Source organism: Myotis daubentonii, chromosome 4 (genome assembly GCF_963259705.1).
Source record: "Myotis daubentonii chromosome 4, mMyoDau2.1, whole genome shotgun sequence".
NCBI lineage: Eukaryota > Metazoa > Chordata > Mammalia > Chiroptera > Vespertilionidae > Myotis > Myotis daubentonii.
In genome coordinates this window covers 33,882,105-33,903,106 of record NC_081843.1, presented here as the reverse complement: position 1 = coordinate 33,903,106, position 21,002 = coordinate 33,882,105, and the positions used below count along the sequence as shown (strand labels likewise).

Sequence of the window (21,002 nt, the reverse complement as noted above, 5' to 3'; positions counted from 1 at the left end):
TCACACTCCACATCCATATCAGCAGCAAGTCCTGTGAGCTCTACCTTCAAAATATACCAACCACATCTCCGCACCTCCACTGATCTACCAGCATCTCTGGCCTGAATTAATGCAGCAGCATCGTAATTGTCCTCCCTGCTTCCACGCTGCTCCCTGCAGTCTCTTCTCAGCACACCTGCCAGAGGGACCCTCTTTCAAAAGTGAGTCAGGTTGTGGCGCCCCTTTGCTCAAAATCTCCCAGTGGTTCCTGTCTCACTCATAACAAAGACTGGCCTTTACCGTGGTCCACAAGCCCCTTGTGATTCGGCCCCTCTCATCTCAGACCTCCTGGCTCCAGCCACACTTAAGTTCTAGCTGTTCCTGTACCTGCCAGGTGGACTATTCCTAGAACTCTCGTCTGCCAGCTTGTGTCCTCATCACTTTCAAATGTGTTCCTTTGTTACCTGCCCCGATGAGCCTGCATTGGGTTATACCACCAGCTCAGTAAGCCTCAGCCCCAGATTCGGCCTTATTTGTCTTCCACAGCACCTATTGCCATCTTACCGACTATATACTAGGTGTTAATACTTCCCAGGCAAGATCTTTTAACGTGTCTTTAAACTGGTTTTGAAGTGTGTGATGGTGCATCATCATGAAGCAAAATTACTTTGCTGTGTCTTCTGGCCCGTTCTGGTTGTTTCACAATCAAAGCGTGGTTCAAATTGATTATTTGTTGTCGGTAGTGATCAGTATTAACGGTTTCACCTGGTTTTAGAAGCTCATAATACACCACGCCTTCCTGATCCCACCAAACGCAGAGCATTGTCTTCTTTCCAAAGCGATTTGGCCTTGCTGTCGATGTTGATGGTTGACCTGGATCAACCATGATTTTGTGCATTTGGGATTCTCAAAATAAATCCACTTTTCATTGCCAGTCACAATTCGATGCAAAAAAAGACTTTCTTCCGTGCTGTTGAAGCAACATTTTACTGGTGACTTTTTGGTTTTCCATTTGTCTTTCGTTCAGTTGATGTGGCACCCATTTTCCTTCCTTTAAAATCTTTCCCGTTGCTTGTAAACGATCGGAAATTGTTTGCTAAGCAACATTTAATCTTTCTGCAAGTTGTTTTTGAGTTTGACATGCATCTTCATCCAATAATGCTTGTAATTGTGGGTCTTCAAACTTTTTCAGTTGACCTGGACGTTCTTTGTCTTTCACATCAAAATCATCACTTTTAAAGCATTTAAACCAGCGTTCACAACTATCTTGAGATGGAGCATGTTCACCATAAACTTCCCAAAGTATACGATAACTTTCAGTAGCACGTTTCTTCAAAATAAAATAATGAATTAAAACTTCCCACAAATGCTCTTTATTTGGCACGAAATTCAACATTTTTAAGCGTAAAAATATCTATGATGTTACCACCTTCAGCAAATTTTACATATGAAGTTTTGAAGCTTGCTGTCAATACAACAAAATACATAACAGATCGCATATATATCAACGTGTAACTCCATCTATTGAAAAAAATTTGCATTATTAACTGGGATACCTAGTATATAGGGTTGGGCTTTAGTTAGGTTTACAGTCCTGAAACACAGTTTACTATTTTTATTAATTATTGTATTATTTTCCAAATGAACAACTTTTTCCCCCACCCTATATTTTACTCATTTGTTTACTTTCGCTCTCCCCCTAGAATATAAGATCCATGGTGCCAGAGGCATTGTTTTTTGTTTACAGCTCTATTCTTAGAGTAGTGCCAGCACATGATAGGTCTTCAACAAATATATGTTGAATGAATAAGTGAATATGAAAAGAACAAAGCAGTGTTCCCTGAGTTTAGAGAAGACCAAAAGAGATCTGAGTGGCCCTTAAGAATCTATTAAGCCTGAGCCTGTTTGGCTCAGTGGATAGAGCGTCGGCCTACAGACTGAAGGGTCTTGGGTTCGATTCCGGTCAAGGGCACATTACCGGGTTGTGTGCTCAATCCCCAGTAGGGGGCATGCAGGAGGCAGCCGATCAATGATTCTCTTTCATCATCGATGTTTCTATCTCTTCCGCTCCCTTTCTCTGTGAAATCAATATATATATATATATATATATATATATATATATATATATATATATATATATATATGAATCTATTAAACATAGAAGAAGGTGACAGGGAGTAGGGCTGGGTATCTTTAAGAAGAAAATAGATGACCATCTATATTGGACCAGTTCTATAGTTAGCCAGGAGGAGAGCTATTTTTCTGTGCAGGTGTAACGGGTGTGGTTTTGTATAAACCACACTTCTATAAACGGAATTCCATTTTAAATGTACTAGTGGAGGTTGCTATTTAAAGGAATCTGGTGCCAAATTCTTTTATAAAATGAGTAGCAGTCTCCTAATTTGGCCTTAGTGTCAACTCATACCACTTCACCCCAAGTTTATATTTACTGATAGCAAGGTTTGCTGGTCCAAGCTGAGAAAATCTCTTCATTTTCCATTTTTCTACTGTTTTATTATTCCATTTCTCTCATTCATTCCCCTCTTCATTCCTGCTTTCCCTGTAGCTGAGTTTTTTCTTAGACTCTGACATAGCGTGTTCTGTAACACTGCCAGAATTAGAGTGCAATGAGCAGTGGCTCCTTTCCAGACCAAATGAGTCCAGTCTGGGGGTGGGCAAAGGAATCTGTTAGGAGTGTGTGACTGCTGCTGCGGTGCAGGCTTCGGTGCTCAGGTGATGTTCATGCATAACCTGGTTGGAGAACCACTGGCCAAAGAGGCAACCACATCCTATTCACCCTTCCCACATCCGAGCCTACACTCTGCAGAACTGATGAGACTGTCTGAGCATCCCTTTGGGGCTCTGCAGGTGGCTGATGTGAATTTGACCACAGACTGATACAGAACTGGATGATATGTCTGGGGGCTTGAGTTCAGGGCTCAGATTCCTCTCATAGTAACATCACTCACCCTGCTGATTTCTTAGATGAGAGCAAGATCCTGTGGCCACTACCTCATGGAGTTTGTTCAGGTGCTCTCCAGAGTGTGCCAGTAATGAACCTGGGCCTCCCAGTCCTATCACACAATCTGTTTCCCTTCGAACTGGAATGGGCCCCTTGAGAGAACACAACTGTGATTCAGGGTTCGGTGGAACGCATGCAAGTAACTAAGACCAGATCCTGCTTGTTGACAACAATAGAAGGCCAACTTGTTAGAGGTTGTTTGGCCTGAGGTCGGGTCTCATTTATGTACCCACTGTAGATTTTCTGAAAAACATTCTCCTTTTGGTTCTCACTAGACCGAAAGATTGTATGTAGCATCTGCTAGTAGGGCAGGTTGGACATTTTATAAGGTACAGAGAAATCTGCCATTAAGACAACCAGTGTGTTGAGGTCAGGGAAGAGGTTTAGGAAACAAGTTGGTTTTGGCGAAGAGTCCACTTGTAACCATCTAAATAGTAGGATGTAGAACATCCGTGGGCAAACTACGGCCCACGGGCCGGATGAAATGAATAAAACTAAAAAAAAAAAAAAAAAAAAGACCGTACCCTTTTATGTAATGATGTTTACTTTGAATTTATATTAGTTCACACAAACACTCCATCCATGCTTTTGTTCCGGCCCTCTGGTCCAGTTTAAGAAACCATTGTATTGTGGCCCTCGAGTCAAAAAGTTTGCCCACCCCTGATGTAGAATGTATGCCCGACTGAGAAAGGCAGGTACCGGCCTCTGTGTGTCTGACTTCTCTGAGCCCACTTGTTTAAAGTATGCCCTGCCTCCCTCACAAGGTTTTCTCAGCATCAGGAAGACAGTACATATGAAAGCTCTTTGAAGATTGTGAAGGGCTAAACAAAATGAGAAATGCTGTTGTCATTATTGTTCAAACCTGGTATTTACACATTTGAATGAGCCAAACCTGTATATTGGGAATGTTTACATTACAGAATTATTGGCTAGAGTCAAATAAGGTATCTTCACATAGCCACCCCTTGTGTAAAATGGGATTCTATCTGTAAACGGCATTCCTTGAAAACGGGATCGCGGTTGTGTGAAGATCACCATCTGCAGCGAGAAAAGCAGCTGAAGTATTGAGAGGGATGGCGCTGAAGCTATATTGGAGAGTCTGGAATTCACAAGGTCAGGAGCCACTAGATTTCTCTGCTGGGAGAACTCATGAGGAAAGTTTTTCTTGCTGCTTTATTTGGGGTCAATTGTGGTGACTAGAGATAAAAGGGCCAGTTACGTAGAGTAATACGGGTGTAAGATGAGGGTATTTGCTGTACAAATAGAACAAAAAGAGATCAGAAGGATGTTTGGGAGGGAGGAGTGGCAGGCGGTGGTGTGATGTGGATGTGACAAGTGCCTCCTGACTCATTTGACAGACGAGCCACGCTCAGGAGTAGGGCTTTGGGAGAGGCACAGAGCCTGAGAATGGGTGTTTCCTGTGCCTGGGGACCACCTGTCTTTCAGTCAGGCAGAGAAGAGACAAAACTCACCTCACACGTAGAAATCTGGGAGGTGGAGGGTGGTGGAGGACATGGTCGAGGGGAGGAGAGGAAGTTAAGCAATGCTGGTATTGTGGGCGGAGATAGCACAGGGCTTCACTCTTGGAGGCCAGCTGTGTATCTGATAGGCAAGGACATTTCGAAAGGCCTGCCCAAGGCCTGACTTTCTAGGCAGAGTGACTTGCCTAACTAGAAAGTAACCCTAAAGAGTTCTCAGTGCAAGACTTGTGACCTTGGCATTGCAGTTCCGGTTCCTAGGGAAGCAGAACTGAGCTTTCCTCTGTGAAAAGAGAAGCAGAACTGTAGGGGAGGCGTGCCTTTCTGAAGCCATGGTCCCCTGCAGGTGGGAGAGAAGGGAGAGGGGCTGGCTTCTTTTCCCTGAGACCTGGTGTCTCAGTATCTCTAGGCCTAAGTATCCATAGGCCCTTCTGAAGCCTCCTTGGGTCCCTGAGGTCTTAAAAGTTCTCATGTGGGAAGAGGCAGCCAGTGTGCCGAGAAAGGGAGTGGCTGCAGGACTCAAATGAGAAACCGGGCTGCTCAAGTCAGTGGGTGACATGGGCATGGGAGTTTTGGTGGAGACAGAAGTGCAGGGGTTATTGTGTTCTTTGCCTAAGGATGTGACAGGATGACCGGCTAAAGGGGACTCTTAGGCAGCTGTAATGATCCTTGAGGGCAGTGACACTGGGCCATGGAGATGGCAGAGAGACTAAGCGTGTTGGCTTCTCCAGGTCAGGAGGGATCACGGTGGGAGAAGGAGCCTAGACTAAATTGCAGGAATTAACGGGACCACCTCCCTTATCTGTTTACCTCAGGCTTCCAGACCCGAGGAGGTGAGGAACGCTGGACGGCGTGGCCGTTTCCAGCGTGCGGCCCCGTGGTGGGCAGTCATCACCACGGCCGGGCCGGCGTTGGTGGTGGCCGCTTATGCCTTTGCTGAGAAAAGCTCCTTTCCCCTGCTCGCTGCACTTCTTTCTGTCTCCCTTCCACCTTACTTCCTTCTTTCCCCTCTGCCCTTTCTGGTGACAGATACTCCTTTGCTTGGTCTGGGCCAGGGGTCCTCAAACTTTTTAAACAGGGGCCAGTTCACTGTCCCTCAGACCGTTGGAGGGCCGGATTATAGTTTTAAAAAAAACTATGAACAAATTCCTATGCACACTGCACATATCTTATTTTGAAGTAAAAAGACAAAACGGGAACAAATACAATATTTGTATTTGCATGTGGCCCGCGGGCTGTAGTTTGAGGACCCCTGGTCTGGGCTGTGGGCCTTTCCGTCCCTTGCTTTAAGACCTGCCACCCCCACCTGGGCACCTCATTTATGCCTGCCCCTGCCATGGAACCTTTGCCCATGGGACCCTTGTGAGCCAGCTTGGCCTTGGCAGCCCAAGTGCTGGGCCCCTGACAGGAGCTGTGTGTGTGACCCGACAGTGCCCAGCTGGACCCCACAGGCCAGGCCCAGGCTCTGCTCCCCAAAGAAGCAAGGCCCAAGGGTTTTCCATTGGCTGCAGCCTGGCAGAGGGGACTGGGCTTTGGGGGAGGGGGCGCTGGGAGAAAGCCACCCTTCCTGTGGTGCCTGCTGATAATTGGCTCTCCGGAACCAGCTTGGGACACAAGGGCCAGCTGGGTCAGGAAGTGGTGCACAATGCTGCTCTTTCAGGGGGCACACTGCATGGTCTCAGGTCCCGTGTGACTCCAGGGAAATCTGGAAAACAGTCTGTTCTCAGAGGATGTTCTCTAACCTAGACCGGAGGTGAGAAATTGAGCCCTGAACTTCCCACCCTCTGCCCTGGCAGGGCCCCCAGCCATTGCCCAGTTCAGAACCCAGTTATTTCTTTCAGAGAGCGTCTGGGGAGGGGAGGAAAAGGAAGCAGATTTCCTCAAGAGGCCATGAATCACGGACCTTGCAGTCTGTAGAGGCGGGGAAGCGAGTAGTCCTTAATGATTTATTAAGGCTGTACGCCCTGCCTTAGCAACTGCGGGCGCTTGGGGGGTCTTTGCCCTGGGGATTTTAATCTGGGTGGGGAGGTAAGACGATATAACATACTAAGTGTGAAACTCATGAAGAGAAATAGGAATTCAAAAAAAGAAGAAACGGAGCAGTTATTGATTGGCCTGTGCCTGGAAGGATTTGGGATGAAGAAGAAAGTGGAGGGATCCCAGGCACCAAGTATAATGTGAGTGTGGGAAACTGGCCATAGCCGAGAACTTCTGCCCTGGAAACGTCCCTGTATCTGACGTTCCGGGGGCCCCGGCAGACCCACCGCTTGCTGTTACCGGCCCAGGGTGTGGAGGCTCAGCCCTGCCTCAGCCCAGGAAGCCTTGCCAGGGAAACCTTGGGCAGTGGGCCTCCCGTCTCGGGCAGGACTCTGCCTCTCGGGAGTTCTCCTGGGGAAAGTTTGGTCGGAGGACATCAGTCATGTCGGCTGCCGTACGTGGGTGCTCCTGTGAGCCTGTGGAGCTGCAAGAGAAAGGTGTGGGGCCGTCCTGACAAGGGCAGGCAAGGCTGCAGGTGTCTTATAGTTGCTGGTTTGGGAAGAAACGTTCCACAGCCCAGTGCTAGGCTGGGCCTTTTGTCAGTGCTAAACTCATGCTGGGGACTGTGACTCTGAATGTCCACATGGAAGTGGTGCCACACTTTCTTTCACCAGGGCACTAAGCAGCAACTCCTGAAACTCAGGAGGATGAAGGGGCATTTGTATTAGGACGCTTCCCTGCTCAAGAGCCTTCTGTGGCTCCCTAGTATCCATCAGGTCACAATTTCCTATCTTGATATCCAAAGCCCTCCATCATCTGAGGGCCTTTACAGAGTCTAAATATTGGAAGGGACCCAGAAGTGTAATCTAGCCAGAGCCGATCAGTCCTTTTCACAATAACCCTGAGGAGAGGTTGCCTCACTTCTGCCTATATGTGTCTAATAATGGCTAAGTCTGTCTTTCATGAGATGCCTTTACGTTTACCCAGAAACGGCCTGCCTGGGCTTGTACCCATGGGTCTAGGATTGATCCTCTGGAGGTATTCCTCTCCCACACGACCGCCCTTCAGAATACTGACGTTCCTCTAAGTTTTCTTCGGGTCCCACATCCATCCCCGTTCAAGTCACCCTTTTTGAGAGGTGGTCTAGTTTGTCAGTTCCCCTCTCTGAAGCCTGAAACTGCCTAGTATTTTTAATGTTTACATGGGAATTGCTCTGCATAGTGAGTTGGACACGCCCCCTCATTCCGGACCCTATATATCCCTTTTAATACATCAGTCTCTGACTTGCATTTTGACCAGCCACACCAAAATGTTGCTTCTGTCAAGTTGGTAGCCAAATAAAACACCGAAATTGTTCTCACAATTGCTGCTTTGAGGCATTTCTCCCCTGTGACAGTGAGTTTAGATCTAAATATAGGGAATTTCCTTTGTACCTACTGGATTGCACCTTGTGAGGTTTAACCCGTTTTTCCAATGTGTGGAAATCGTTTGGATTCTGATTCTGTTTCTGTGGTATGGAGGGCCGTGTCTAGTGTGGGATCATGACCCAGTGCCTGAGCCATAGGGCCACACTGCAGGCCTGAGTCCCAGCTCCACACCGGCGGGGGGAGTGGCCGTGGGCAATTTGCTTCACCTCTCCAAGCCTTGGCTTCTTTTTCTATAGAATGGAGCTAATTGGTAGTAATGCTCGCCCGCTTATAGGATGCGGAGTTATGACTTTAATGAGATAATTCATACAAAGTGCTTATTAGCACAGGGCCTGGTAGTAAGCATGCATTCGCTGCATAATCTTGATGGTTGTAACCACTGCTACTGGCTAGTTCACGTCCTCATTCTTTTTAAAATGGCCATGTCTCACCCCAAGTCCTCCTGGCCTCATTGTCCTTTGCTTACAATGTCTCCTCAGCCTGAGGTACCTGCTTCTATTCTCCCCCTTGTGTAGTTTCAAAGCCTCTGCAGCATCTTGGATGCCTCCCCTGCTGTGTCCCTGTAAATGGGAGCTCCTACGGGCCAATCCTATTGAAATCCATTTCATAGTCCACGTAGTATAGGGTTCTTAACATTTTCACGTCTATCATGTTGGTTGAGGCCTTTATTCTTTCACTCCTGTCTGCTATTACTAGTAAGAACTTCCTCCTTCAACTCTACCTCCAGGCTCCGTCCTCCTCTCCTCCAGCTCCCACACTGCTGCTGGCCGGTCTTCCTCCAGCTGCTCTGTCCTCTCCTGCCCACTCAGAAGCACACTGGCCTTCCCATTCAGCAGCACCTCTCTTTCTGGCGTCATCCCTCTTCTTCCCTTGCGTAGATGCTGCCCTTCAGCTAAACCTGCCTGCCTGCTCCAGGCCTTTCGGCTCTGCACTTTTCCTTGTTGTGCTCTCTGCCGCGAGGGCCTGTCCTCCTCTTCCCTGACCTCCATGGTTCAGGATGGGCTTGCAGATCTAGATCTAGTCGACCACTCGGTTAGAAGTGGATAGTATGACCTTGGGCAAGCGCTTAGCCTTTCTGTGCAGCAATCATAAGGGCTCCTGAGTTTGCAATGTAGTGAAAATAAAAGAAGTAGATACATTGCAGGGGATGGCACCTGGGAAAAGTTACCCCTCTCTTTCTCTAAGTAGTCTTTCCTGAGCAGCACCACCATTTCAAGGGATTTCTCCCTCCTTAAACATTTAGAGCACAGAACAGTTCCAATTTCCAGACAGACAGACAGACAGACAGACACACACACACACACACACACACAGTCTATAGATATAAACTCATAGTATTTTATGTTGCTTAAAGGAATTTTGAGGACTTTTTTTTTGTAAGCAAGGCTTATAATGATCACAAGCTTGGACACTTGGTTGATCAGCATCTACACTAATAAAATACAAACATGCAAACTGACCGTACCTTTGCTATGCCTTAAGCCACACCCACCAGCCAATCAGAGCAACTATATGCAAATTAACCCAACCAAGATGGCTGCCAGCAGCCATGGAGCTGGAGCAAGCAGGAGGCTTGCTTGCCCCAATGATGGAGGAAGCCAAGCTGCCGTGGCAGCTCTGAGCTCCACTCAAAGCAACAAAGTTTCAATTATAGAAGGTAAATAAACCCCAGATACCTGCTTTCAGCCGGCTGTGGCCATGGAGCTGGAGTGAGCAGGAGGCTTCCCTCCTGCCCGCCCTGGCCGGCTCTGAGCTCCTCTCAAAGCAACAAAGTTTCAATTGCAGAAGGTAAATAAGTCCAAGAATAAAAAAAGAAAAAAGAAAAAAAGGAGAGGCTGGGAGCTTCCATTGCTGGAGGGGCTTGGCCAGCCTGAAAACGGCCCTCAGCCCCTCACCCAGACTGGCCAGGCATCCCAGTGGGGACCCCCCCCACCCTAAAGGGAATGTGGCCAGCCTGAAAACAGCCATCAGCCCCTCACCCAGGCTGGTCAGGCACCCCGGTGGAAACCCCCACCCTGAAGGGGGTGTGACCAGCTGCAAACAGCCATCAGCCCCTCACCCAGGCTGGCCAGGCACCCCAGTGGGAACCCCCACCCTGAAGGGGGTGTGACCAGCTGCAAACAGCCATCAGCCCCTCACTCAGGCTGGCCAGGCACCCCAGTGAGGACCCCCACCCTGAAGGGGATGTGACCAGCCTGCAAACACCCATCAGCCCGTCACTCAGGCTGGCCAGGCACCCCAGTGGGACCCCTACCCTGATCCGGGACACCCTTCAGGGCAAACCAGCCGGCCCCCACCCATGTACCAGGCCTCTATCCTATATAGTAAAAGGGTAATGTGCAAACTGACCCTAACAGCAGAACAACTGGGAATGACTGGTCACTATTACACACACTGACCACCAGGGGGCAGACGCTCAATGCAGGAGCTGCCCCCTGGTGGTCAGTGTGCTCCCACAGGGGGAGCTCTGCTCAGCCACAAGCCAGGCTGACGGCTGCCAGTACAGCGGTGGTGGTGGGAGCCTCTCTGGCCTCCTCAGCAGCGCTAAGGATGTCCGACTGCAGCTTAGGCCTGCTCCCCGCTGGCAAGTGGACATCCTCCAAGGGCTGCCGGACTGCCAGAGGGATGTCTGACTGCCAGCTTGGGCCTGATCCCCCACGGAGCGGGCTTAAGCCAGCAGGTGGACATCCTCCGAGGGGTCCCAGACTGCAAGAGGGCATAGGCCGGGCTGAGGGACGCCCCCCCTCCCAAGTGCACAAATTCTTGTGCACCGGGCCTCTACTCCTATATTATAAAAGCCTAATATGCTAAGTGTTCGGTCGTCCATTCAACCAATCAAAGCATAATATACTAATGATATGCTAAGGCCACTCAACTGCTTGCTATGATGTGCACTGACCACCAGGGGGCAGACGCTCAACACAAGAGCTGCCCCCTGGTGGTCAGTGCACTCCCACAGGGAAGCGCCGCTCAGCCAGAAGCCGGGCTCATGGCTGGTGAGCACAGCGATGGTGGCAGGAGCCTCTCCCACCTCCGGAGCAGTGCTAAGCCGTCAGTCAGACATTCCCCCGAGGGCTCCTGGACTGTGAGAGGGCGCAGGCCAGGCTGAGGAATATTTGTGGAATAAGTCTAAATCCCACCCGTCACAGGTCCTCCCTCAAGGCCCTGATGTGGTTTCTAGCATTTCCCAGCAGCATGGGTTTGCTCTTCTTTCTCTCAGCCTGTACTACTGACTCTTCCAGCCACCTAGGACTTGACCACGTCCAGTTCAGCACCTCACTGGATTTGGGCCTCTTGTTGTCACTTTACATGGTTATGGCCCTTATAATTTTTTATGGAATGCAGGCAACCTTTAAGCGCTCGACAAAGGTGGTGACTTTGCCTAGAGCTCTGTCGGCAGCCAGGACCCCCTCCTTGTCCTGGGCCAGGGGAGGAACATAGTTTAAACCTCTGTAAATCACCCAAGGAATCTGAAGGGAAGTGAATGGCCTGGTTGGTCCTGGAAGCAGAAGCTGAGAAAGGTCTAAGTAAGGATTGGTAAAAGGAAGCTGGAAGCACTCCGCCTCACGAACTGCTTCACTGGGAGGTATTTGGGGAATAAGCTTTTACTTCTCTCTTGCAACATCTCACATGTGAGTCCTCAGTAGAGCCCGTGTCAGGTGCAGTAGGGGAGAGGGCAGGAAGCGCCTGCACTCCCCGGTCCTCAGGAGGACCCAGTGTGATGGGGAAAGGACCCTGCGTTAGTCTCCTGGAACAGATGACCACGAATAGGGTGGTTTAAAACAAACAAAAATGTGTTCTCTCACAGTTCTGGTGGCTACAAGTTCAAAATCAAGGTGTCAGCAAGGCCATGCTCCCTCTGAAGGCTCCAGGGAAGAATCCTTCCGTGCCTTTCTTTCCTGGTTTCTGGTGACTGCGGTCACCCCTGGTGTTCCTTGGCCTATAGACACAGCACTCCCATCGGTGCCTCCAGCTTCGCGTGGTCCTCCCCTGTGTGTCCCGTGTCTTCACATAGCCTGTGAAAAATTACTACTTTATTTTCCAATTACAGTTTATATTCAATGTGATTTTATATTCACATGCCCTGCCTATGAGGACACTGGTCATATTGGATTTCGGGCCCACCCTAACACAGTATGACCTCATCTTAACTAATTACATCTGCAAAGACCATATTTCCAAATGAGATCATGTTCATAGGTACTGGGGGATTTGGATTTGAACATATCTTTTCGGGGGGGGAGGTGCGGGGGGCGGCGCGGAGACACAGTTAAACCCACAACAGAGCTTATGCTGTTAAAGAGATGAGTCTGGTAGGGAGAAAAGACATGTGGAATAGTGGACTTAACACATCCAAACATTATATAAACCAGATATAAAAGAACGTATCTTGGTAAAGCCTAGAAATAACCTATTTTATACCACATATACACATATATGTACATGTACGTATGTATGTATGTAATTTTTTTTCCAGGTAAAGACTCAAATGTGAAAAAACAAACAATAAATCACTTAGAAGAAAATATAAGAGTCTACCCCGGGTAGAAAAAGCCTTAAATAAATAGAGAAGTTATAAAAGATAAGGTGAACACACCTAACTATGTAAGGCAATCAACAATCATGACATATAAGTCCAGGAAATAGAAATTAGAAGTAGAGATGGAATGTCACTACACTCATCAGACTAACAAAATGACAAGAAGCCTAAACCCCTGTTGTTGTTGGGGATGCTTGTGTACATGTTCAGTGGGAAGGTGGATTGTTAGAGCCTTTTTAGAAAGCAAGGCGGCAACCTTGTTTGGATCCTGATTAGAATGACTGCAAGAAAGCTTTTTTGTTTTGATATAGTAGGGAAATGTGAGCAACACCTAACCATTTGATAATATTCAGGATTTAGGCATGATCATAGTGTTATCGTTATTTTTTAGAGTCCTTTTTTTTCCCCTTAAAGGGTCATACTGAATATTTACTGTTAAAATGATATAACTCCTGGGAGTTTACTTCAGATAACCCAGGGAGCAAGGGGATAGTATAAAGCCAGGATCAACACACTACAGCACAGCCAAATCCAGACCACCACCTGGCTTTTAAATAAAGTTTTATTGAAATGCAGCCACACTCATTTAGTTACATTTTGTTTAGTATCACTGAGGCTGCTTTTGCGCTGCAGCAGCAGAGTTGAACAGCTGCAATGGAGACCATGTGGCCTGCAAAGCCTAAAATATTTACATACTAACTGGCTCTTTACAGAAAATCTTTGCCATCCCTCATCCATAAAGAAACACGTTTGGCTAAAAGTTTGCAGTGGTTGATTCTGGGGACTGGTGATGTGAGGGCTTATTAGACTAGTCTGCATACTTTTCTGTGTTTGGACTTTTCCATAATGCAAAGCTTTTAAAAAACTAAAAAAAAACAAAAACAAAAAAATACTCGTAGTAATCTCATTCCTAGAAATCTGACCCTTGGAAATAAAAGCACCAATTAATAAGGATATGTGTGGAAGAATGTTTACTACAATGGTTTATAGTGTAAAAACAAAACGAAAAAAAAAAAAACTGGAAAGAAATTGCCTTCCAACATGGGAATGCTTGTATAAATCACATCCACCCACACCATGGACTATGATGTTGTCTTTTTAAAGAATGAACTAGAGTGTTGCCATTCCACTTGGTGAATTTTTCATGAGATAGTTTCAAATGAGAAAAGCAAAATGTAGGAAAATCTGAATGTGACAGTCTGATTTTTGTAGAACAGGGACAAAATTAACCTCTTCCGGTACGTAGGCATGAATGTGTGTGTGTGTGATATGCATAACAGGTTGTGAACATAGGTTGGGGTAGAATGATATCTGTGGAAGGGAAGCAAAGCAGAACAGAAGAAGGAAAAATCTATACTTAAAAACAGCCTACGCGATATGATTGTATGTGTTTCTTAAGTTATATTCACATGTATATGTGCTTTGCTAAATTAAGAGTTATGGTTTTTAAAATAACTGGAGAGGTCTACATATTTTAATGCCTTTTGATGTGAGAAAATAAGAGGGAATTTGGTTACAAGCTGGAAATTACCCAAGAGTGGAAAAACAAGAGACGAGAGTGACCTGGGCCAGCAAGGGAAGGCTCTTGGGGAAGGTTCTAGTGGTGAGAGGGGGGCGGGTGGAGGCTTTTGAGCCACAGTCGCTCCCTGATCTCAGCGCCTCTTCCTCCTGCTCCCAGAGAAATAATGTTTCCCTGGGGGATGAAAAAGCATCCCTTTGTGCAGGCTTTAATTGCCATGCTGTTGTGCCAAGTGAATGAGTGGCAGGCAGGCGCAGCAGCTGGGCACAGCCAATGCCAGGCAGCAAAGCCCGCTGCCTTAGGACAGCCTGGGCCAGCTGGCCTGGGAGCACTGCCCACCTCTGCCCTCCACCCCCCTCACCCCCGCCAGGGGCCCTGCACTGGGACAGTGGGGCAGAAGGGTCTGCAGAAAGGAGAGAGGAGTCATTGGAGGGAGAGAAAGGGGTGGCCCCTGGGAGGGTCTCAGCCACTCTCAGAAGCTTATTCATCTCATCCTCCCCTCTCTTTCCCCTCCCTCTTGTTTTTCAGACTGTCAGCATCAATAAGGCCATTAATACGCAGGAAGTGGCTGTAAAGGAAAAGCACGCCAGAAATATCCTTTTGGATGTTGCTTGGAAGACCAACCCTGAGAGGGGTTGAATTATGGGTACTGAGGTCAGGGTGAGGAGTCCTTGCTCAGCTGTGGGAAAGGGAACCCCCACACAGGCCAGGTCCCTGCAGGGTTTGAGCAGCGTGGGTGACCTGCAGCTGGCCCCAGAGACCAAGGCTCATCAGGGTGGAAGGCACCAAAGGGGCATCTCGGCCAGTCCTTCAGGCTTACCAAGGTCCCACTCCCCTCCCGGGACTCCAGCTTCCCAGAACTGCCAAGTCCTTTGAAGTTACTTTCTTCCTCAGGCACCAGAGGGAGTTTCACCTGTGCCATCAAAGCACTGCCCTTTGCCTAGAGGGCCACACTGACCACCCCCTGGGGACATGATCATCTCCCCTTTTCTGACCTCAACAGCAAAACAACGGTCCCAGCTACAGTGGTTAGCCTTACGCCAATGCAGGTGTTCACCCTAAGTCAGAAGGGGAAAAGACAGGGACCTCAAGCTGGTGGAGGGAACCAGTGACTTAAAGGTTTCACCACGCCGACTTAGCAGAGGCCCTGGGTGACCACCATCGTGGGTCGGTGGCTTTGGGGAGAAGTGCAGACAGCACTCTGGGTCCCTGGGGACCCGCCCCTGAGGTATAGAGTCCAGGAGCTCAAAGGCCGAAGGAGGGGCTGCCAGTGGGGCTGAGCCTCGGTGTGTGTGCCAGGGGCAGAGCGAGTGCAGGCTCGGCTTCTGTCTGGGATGGCAGCTCCTCTTTGCCTGGGCTCGTCATGGTGGCTGCACCTCAGCCCCTGGGGGAGACTCTAGGTCAGATGCCAAAGCTGTCAGGCCCCCAGGAACTGTTGCTAACAGCATGTACTGCTCTTTAGCCGGAAGATATTTGGTTGGACTTAGGGCTTTGCTCTGTGGTGGGGGCTGTAGAACCTCGCCCTGGTACCCCACGAGCCTGCCTGACCGTGAGCCAGCTGGATCTTGTTCTTTTATCCCCAGAAGGGCAGAGTCCCCTTGCTTTACTGAATCAAGAAAACCAAACCAAGAAAAGTCAGAATGACCTAGTCCTGACTCCTACCAGCTAAGGGTTTGTGATCAGTCTGGTGCAAGATTTGAAGTAAAACAGACAGTTGTTGTAGGCCAGTGTGCTCCTCTGGATGGGGGATTGGCGCAGAGAGGACCAGGCCTGCAGCGGCGGGGCCCTGCCACACCCCTCCAGGGAGGTCACCTGGGGTGAAGCTGGAGGAAGGGCCCAGGATCGCTCTGGACCCTGTGGGGCCTCCATGGCCCTTTGTTCTCTTATCTGTCATGAAAGAGTTGGTTGAAGAAGATTTCAAAGGTCTCAAGTTCCAGCTCTAATATTCTGTGCATCTCTCCGACTCTCAGTGTCTAAGTGGTGGATAAATAAAGAGCAGCAGCCACCCTGATGCTTCTGGCTTCAGAAATGCTGCTCAGACGTCTGTTTATCCGGGTGCCTAACTGGCAAACAGGTCACTCCCCTTCCCACCACCACCATGGCATCCACTTTTGGAGGCCTGGGGACTGATTCTTATTTTTCGTTATATCCCTGCGTGCCTTTTACAGTTCCTGACACATGATGGGTCACACATTAAAATGCTTATAAAGTCAAAGAAGGACAGAAAGGTCTTCTTGCTTCTTTCAAAGTAAGAGTGTCCCTCTAGCTCCACTCCTGCTTCTGTCTCGGCAAACTGTTCTCAGGTAAACTGCTCACCGTCAGTGTGAGAGGTTATCACAGGAGAGAGAGGGTGCTGCCCATCTCTCTTCTTACTCCCTTGTAGCCCAAGGGGCTGTGTTTTAGGTGAAAGTATAAGTTATTTCAGAAATCACTCCAAGACCAATAGCTGATTTCAGCTTCCGGACCCAAAAGTTCTATGTTCAAGCCCCCGCCCCCTCAAAATGCAGGTTTCCATTTAGGAAAGGAACTTTATGATCCCTTCTAGCTCAGAAGCAAAACAACATGTGTCTGGGTGAATCATACAGTTTGTGACCTGAGGCAAGTCTTTCTGTCCTGAATGGCACCAGGCCTCTTACCTGAGCCTTGATAGAGAGCTGGACATTCTGAGGGAAGAGCTGTACTTGAGGTTGATGGTGCCCCTTTATTGGATGTGTGTGGCCTGTTTAAGTAGACAACCACAAAAGAAATGTGGGCATCCTTTACTCACCCCAAAAAGGGCTCACTAATTGCAGAGTCTGGAGTGCTAACTTAAGAGCATGTGAACCCGGACGAACATTTATGACACTCATACCGTGGCAGGTGGTCCCTGGGTAGTGGGTACTGGTGGGAATTGGATCTTGGGAGGAAGTGGCCCCAGGATTTGACATACAGGGAGTTGAAGGTGTTAAGAGATGAAGGCACCCCTGAACAGGCCAGGAATGTTTATAGAAGAGTTGGGGTGTCAGAGCCATTTTAAGTTTAGAGAAAAGACATTTGAACAAACGCTTCTGCTTTCAGGCAAGAGCAGGGTACCCGATAGAGAGGAGTCAGGTGCTGCCGGAGGAGGAGCCAACCAAATTACCTTCCCGCTAAAGGCAAACCGGAACCACTGCTGGCCCAGAGAGCACTTATGCAAATTAGAAAAAGACCCCTCCCAAAAGACATTGCCATCTCTGGGGAAATTGTCTAATAAAGTGGATTTTATGAGGACGGGACACTTTGTTGGCATCCGTCAAAAAATTGTACAGGACCTTGGTGTGTTCGTTATAAGGAGTGTCCCCTCCCAGGCAGTGCCACTGTGCCCTGAACAACTGCACACCCCCTGCAGTAGCCTGTTGTGGGCTCAGCCCCAAAGATGGGCTGGCTGCCTGAGGCAGGGCCTGTGCTTCGTTTTCCATGACCCTCCTCACCGTGCATACTGGGCACCCACCATGAGAAAGGGGCACAGACCTTTTGGTCTGTCGTCAACCGGCTGCCCCTCTCCAGCAACGCTGTGCTCTGCTGGAAGTTCTGCCACGTGTTCCACAAACTCCTCCGAGATGGACACCCAAACGTGAGTTCCTGGGGCTGCGAGGGATGAGCCAGAGGGCCAGGGAGCTGTGTGGGGAAAGTGTGATTGCCTGGGCCGCTGTCCGCTCCTGCGCTGAGGGTGGCACCTGCCCCTTCTTCTGGCCTTTTGCTTACCGGTCTGAGGTGGGGTTGTCTCTCTCTGACCAGCCTCTCCATCCCTGAGAACCATCTTTCACCATCCGTTGTCTCCTCTCTTCTCATAGGCCGTTCTCTCTCCTCCCCAGGTCCTGAAGGACTCTCTGAGATACAAAAACGAATTGAGTGACATGAGCAGGATGTGGGTGAGTTTGGAGATTTGCACAAGGACTACTTGTGCCTCATTATCCTTCCCCAGAGACCACAGAACAAGGACTATGGAATTGGACAAACTCATCTCTTTCAACTTATTTTAAGATCTCTCATGTGCATCAGCAAGGGGTCAAGGGTACCCCCAAATAGTACCATGATACCCACAGTCTTACCTGGGATCTCTGGAAACTTCTTCTGCCAATGGAACCTTATGTCACAACATTCCCCAGGCATTGGGATCCCCCGGCAGTGACATTGCCACAGTTCTCACCTCTTTGTTTTTACTGGTCCGATTGGGGTCACAATACATTGAGGACTAGCATTCCCACTTCTTAATGCCAGTGCCTTTTCTTTTTTTTAAATATATTTTTATTTATTTCAGAGAGGAAGGGAGAGGAAGAGAGAGATAGAAACATCAATGATCAGAGGGAATCATTTATTGGCTGCTTCCTGCACGTTGGACTGAGCCTGCAACCCAGGCATGTGCCCTTGACTAGAATCGAAGCTGGGACCTTTGGATCCGCAGGCTGACACTCAATCCACTGAGCCAAACCAGCTAGGGCAATGCCAGTGCCTTTCCTTTTCTGCCTAGGGATTCTCAGGAAGAGGGAGGAGGTAGCTGACAATATCAGAATCAATCGAAAAGAGTGTTTTTATGCACGCATCAGAATTCCACTAGATTCTTTTTTTTAAATATATTTCTTTATTGATTTTTTTAATAGATTCTTATATCCAAAGAGTATGTGTATGGATAGGGGGTAATCTGCATTTTGAAGAATCTCCCAGGTTGATCCTGATGTGTTCCTTTGCCCCCACTGATTGAGAATCACTACTTTAGTTCTCCCCTTTAAATTCTTACCTGTATCTGTCTGCACTCACAAAATGTTAGCGATTGTGTAATCCAGTCTACCCATTACAGATGAATAACTACAGGCCCAGACAAGAAAGCTGCTTTTCCTAGTCATAAGGCTAGTTCAACTGAACAAAGCTGAGAGTTGTCCCCCAAACTCCCAGCTGGATGCTGGAGAGCTTTCTGTTGTATCCCTAAACATGTAGGGCTTAGGCATTTTTCCTTTTTGTTAGAAATTGCCTGGTATGCCCTTTTCTGTCCTTTTACTTTCGACTTTTCCACATTCTTATGTTTTAAAAATATCCCTTGGAAATAGCAATTAGTTGGATTTCGTTGTTGCTTTATTAAAGATGGCAGTCTTTGTCTCTTAACTGTGCAGTTGCTCCATTTACATTTATTATAATGCGTGATATGTTTAGGTTTATATTTCAGCCTTATTCTGTGCCATTTGTTCCATCTGGTCTGTTTCTATTTCTCCCACCTTGTCTTCAGTTGGATTGATTATTTTTCCTCATTCCATTTTTCTCTAATTGCTAGTTGGGAGATTAAAAAACATCTATTTTTATGTGTTGTTTTTGGTATGTTATCTAATATTTATAAAATGCATGTTTACGTTATCAAGGTCTAAAATTCATATCTTTATCTGTTTCCTGTATAATACAATGACCTCAGAATATTTTAACTCCATTCACACCTCAACTTGTATGTTATTGTCATATATTTTAATCTTAGTTATTTGTTTCTTTTTAAACCCTATCAGGTATTTTATTCTGTGTTCCTAATTTCTTCTTACATCTTATCTTTTATCTGAGATCACTTTCTTTCTGTCTAAATTATTTCCTTTAGAACTTCCTTTAGTAAAAGTTTGCTTTTGGCCAACAACCATTTTTACTTGTTTGAGAATGTCTTTATTTCACCCTCATTAATGGAACATACTTTCTCTGGGTTTAGAATTTTTGTGTGACAGTTATTTTATATCATCACATGGAAGATATTATTCAGGATATCCTCCCACTGACTTCTGGCTTTCATCATTTTCATGAAGTCTGCTGTCAGACTCATTGTTGTCTTTTTGAAGTTAATCTGTCTTTTTTTATCCGGCCATTTTAAAGATATTAGTACATGTCCATGTGTGGTTCTTTGGACTTTTTAAGCTGTTGGTTAGTATCTTTCATCAGGTATGAAAAATTCTCATTCTCTCTTCAAATATTGCCTTTGCTATACATTCAGTCTTTTCCTTGAGACTTTGGTTAGAGCATGTTAGACTTTCTCACTTTATCCCCCATCTCACTTTAAACCACTATTTCATTTAAACCACTATTTCTACCTCTTTGCCTCTATACTTCATTCTGGATAATTTCATTAAATCTGGCTTTCAGTTTACTTGTTCCCTCTTCAGCCGGCTTTAATCTGATTGGCCCTACATATATTTTGAAACAGTCTCTTATTTATTTAGACATATTAGACATAGTGATTTCATAAATCATTTTTAATATTTCCATTATCTAAAGCCCTTAAGAGACCTGTTTCTGGCATCTGTTGTTTTTTTTGTGAATTTTGCTCATAGTATGTAGTTTCTTTCTGTGTTTAGTTATTTCTTACTGGGAGCTTCTCCTTTTCCTTAGAATTTTCTTTGTGGGAAGTCTTTGGAGTCTGTAGGTTCCTCTGGAGAGAATTGGCATTTGCTTCTGTTGACCACTCTTAAGTTCTCAAGGTTTCGTGACTTCTGGGCAGAGCCTCTTGAGTATTAGCTCATGAGTCCAGTTCTCAGCAACAGTTTTTCCCCCTTCTGATCACAACAGTGGTGTGAGGCGGCCGAATTTCTCTGTAGTCCACATGGAGGACTCCTTCAGTGCAGGAGCATGGAAATGTGTGGTTACCAACTTACCCTTAGTTCCCCTGAACAAAGGAGGCAGCCTTTTGGGTCTTCAGTAGACTCTTCAACTTGGGCAGAGCCCTGCCTTCTGTTTACCACCTGGCCCTTGAGGCCCAGGAAATCAAAGCTCAAGTTCATCTGCTCTGGCAAAGTCCCCTCTCCCCCCAACTCTATTAATCCAGTAATCCATTTACTCTCCAAGAATCTGTGTTTACTCAGTCCCTGGCCTATGGATTCCTTACTCTCGTTAATTCAGTAATACCTTCAAAAAATTTTAAATATCTTCCCAGTATTGTCAGTTTTCAGTGGGAAGGTCAACCCAGGTAGCTAGCCTGCCTTGTTATCCAAAATAGAATTCCTTTAGGTCTTTTTCCCTATGTAGTCTATTTCTCTCATTTGCCTAAGAGTTTCTGAAATTAGCAACCTCTCTTACTTTT

The 21,002-nt window shown here is 47.2% G+C and overlaps 1 protein-coding gene across 1 annotated transcript in view; it reads left to right on the top strand.

The window, feature by feature from the left end:
* HIP1 (huntingtin interacting protein 1) overlaps positions 1–21,002 on the top strand; it is a 137,344-nt gene that overhangs the window by 75,130 nt on the left and 41,212 nt on the right. The window contains exons 2-4 of the mRNA XM_059693493.1: positions 14,471–14,534; positions 17,392–17,534; positions 17,776–17,832. Of these exons, the coding sequence (XP_059549476.1) occupies positions 14,471–14,534; positions 17,392–17,534; positions 17,776–17,832 (264 nt within the window). The remainder of the gene's footprint in view (positions 1–14,470; positions 14,535–17,391; positions 17,535–17,775; positions 17,833–21,002) is intronic.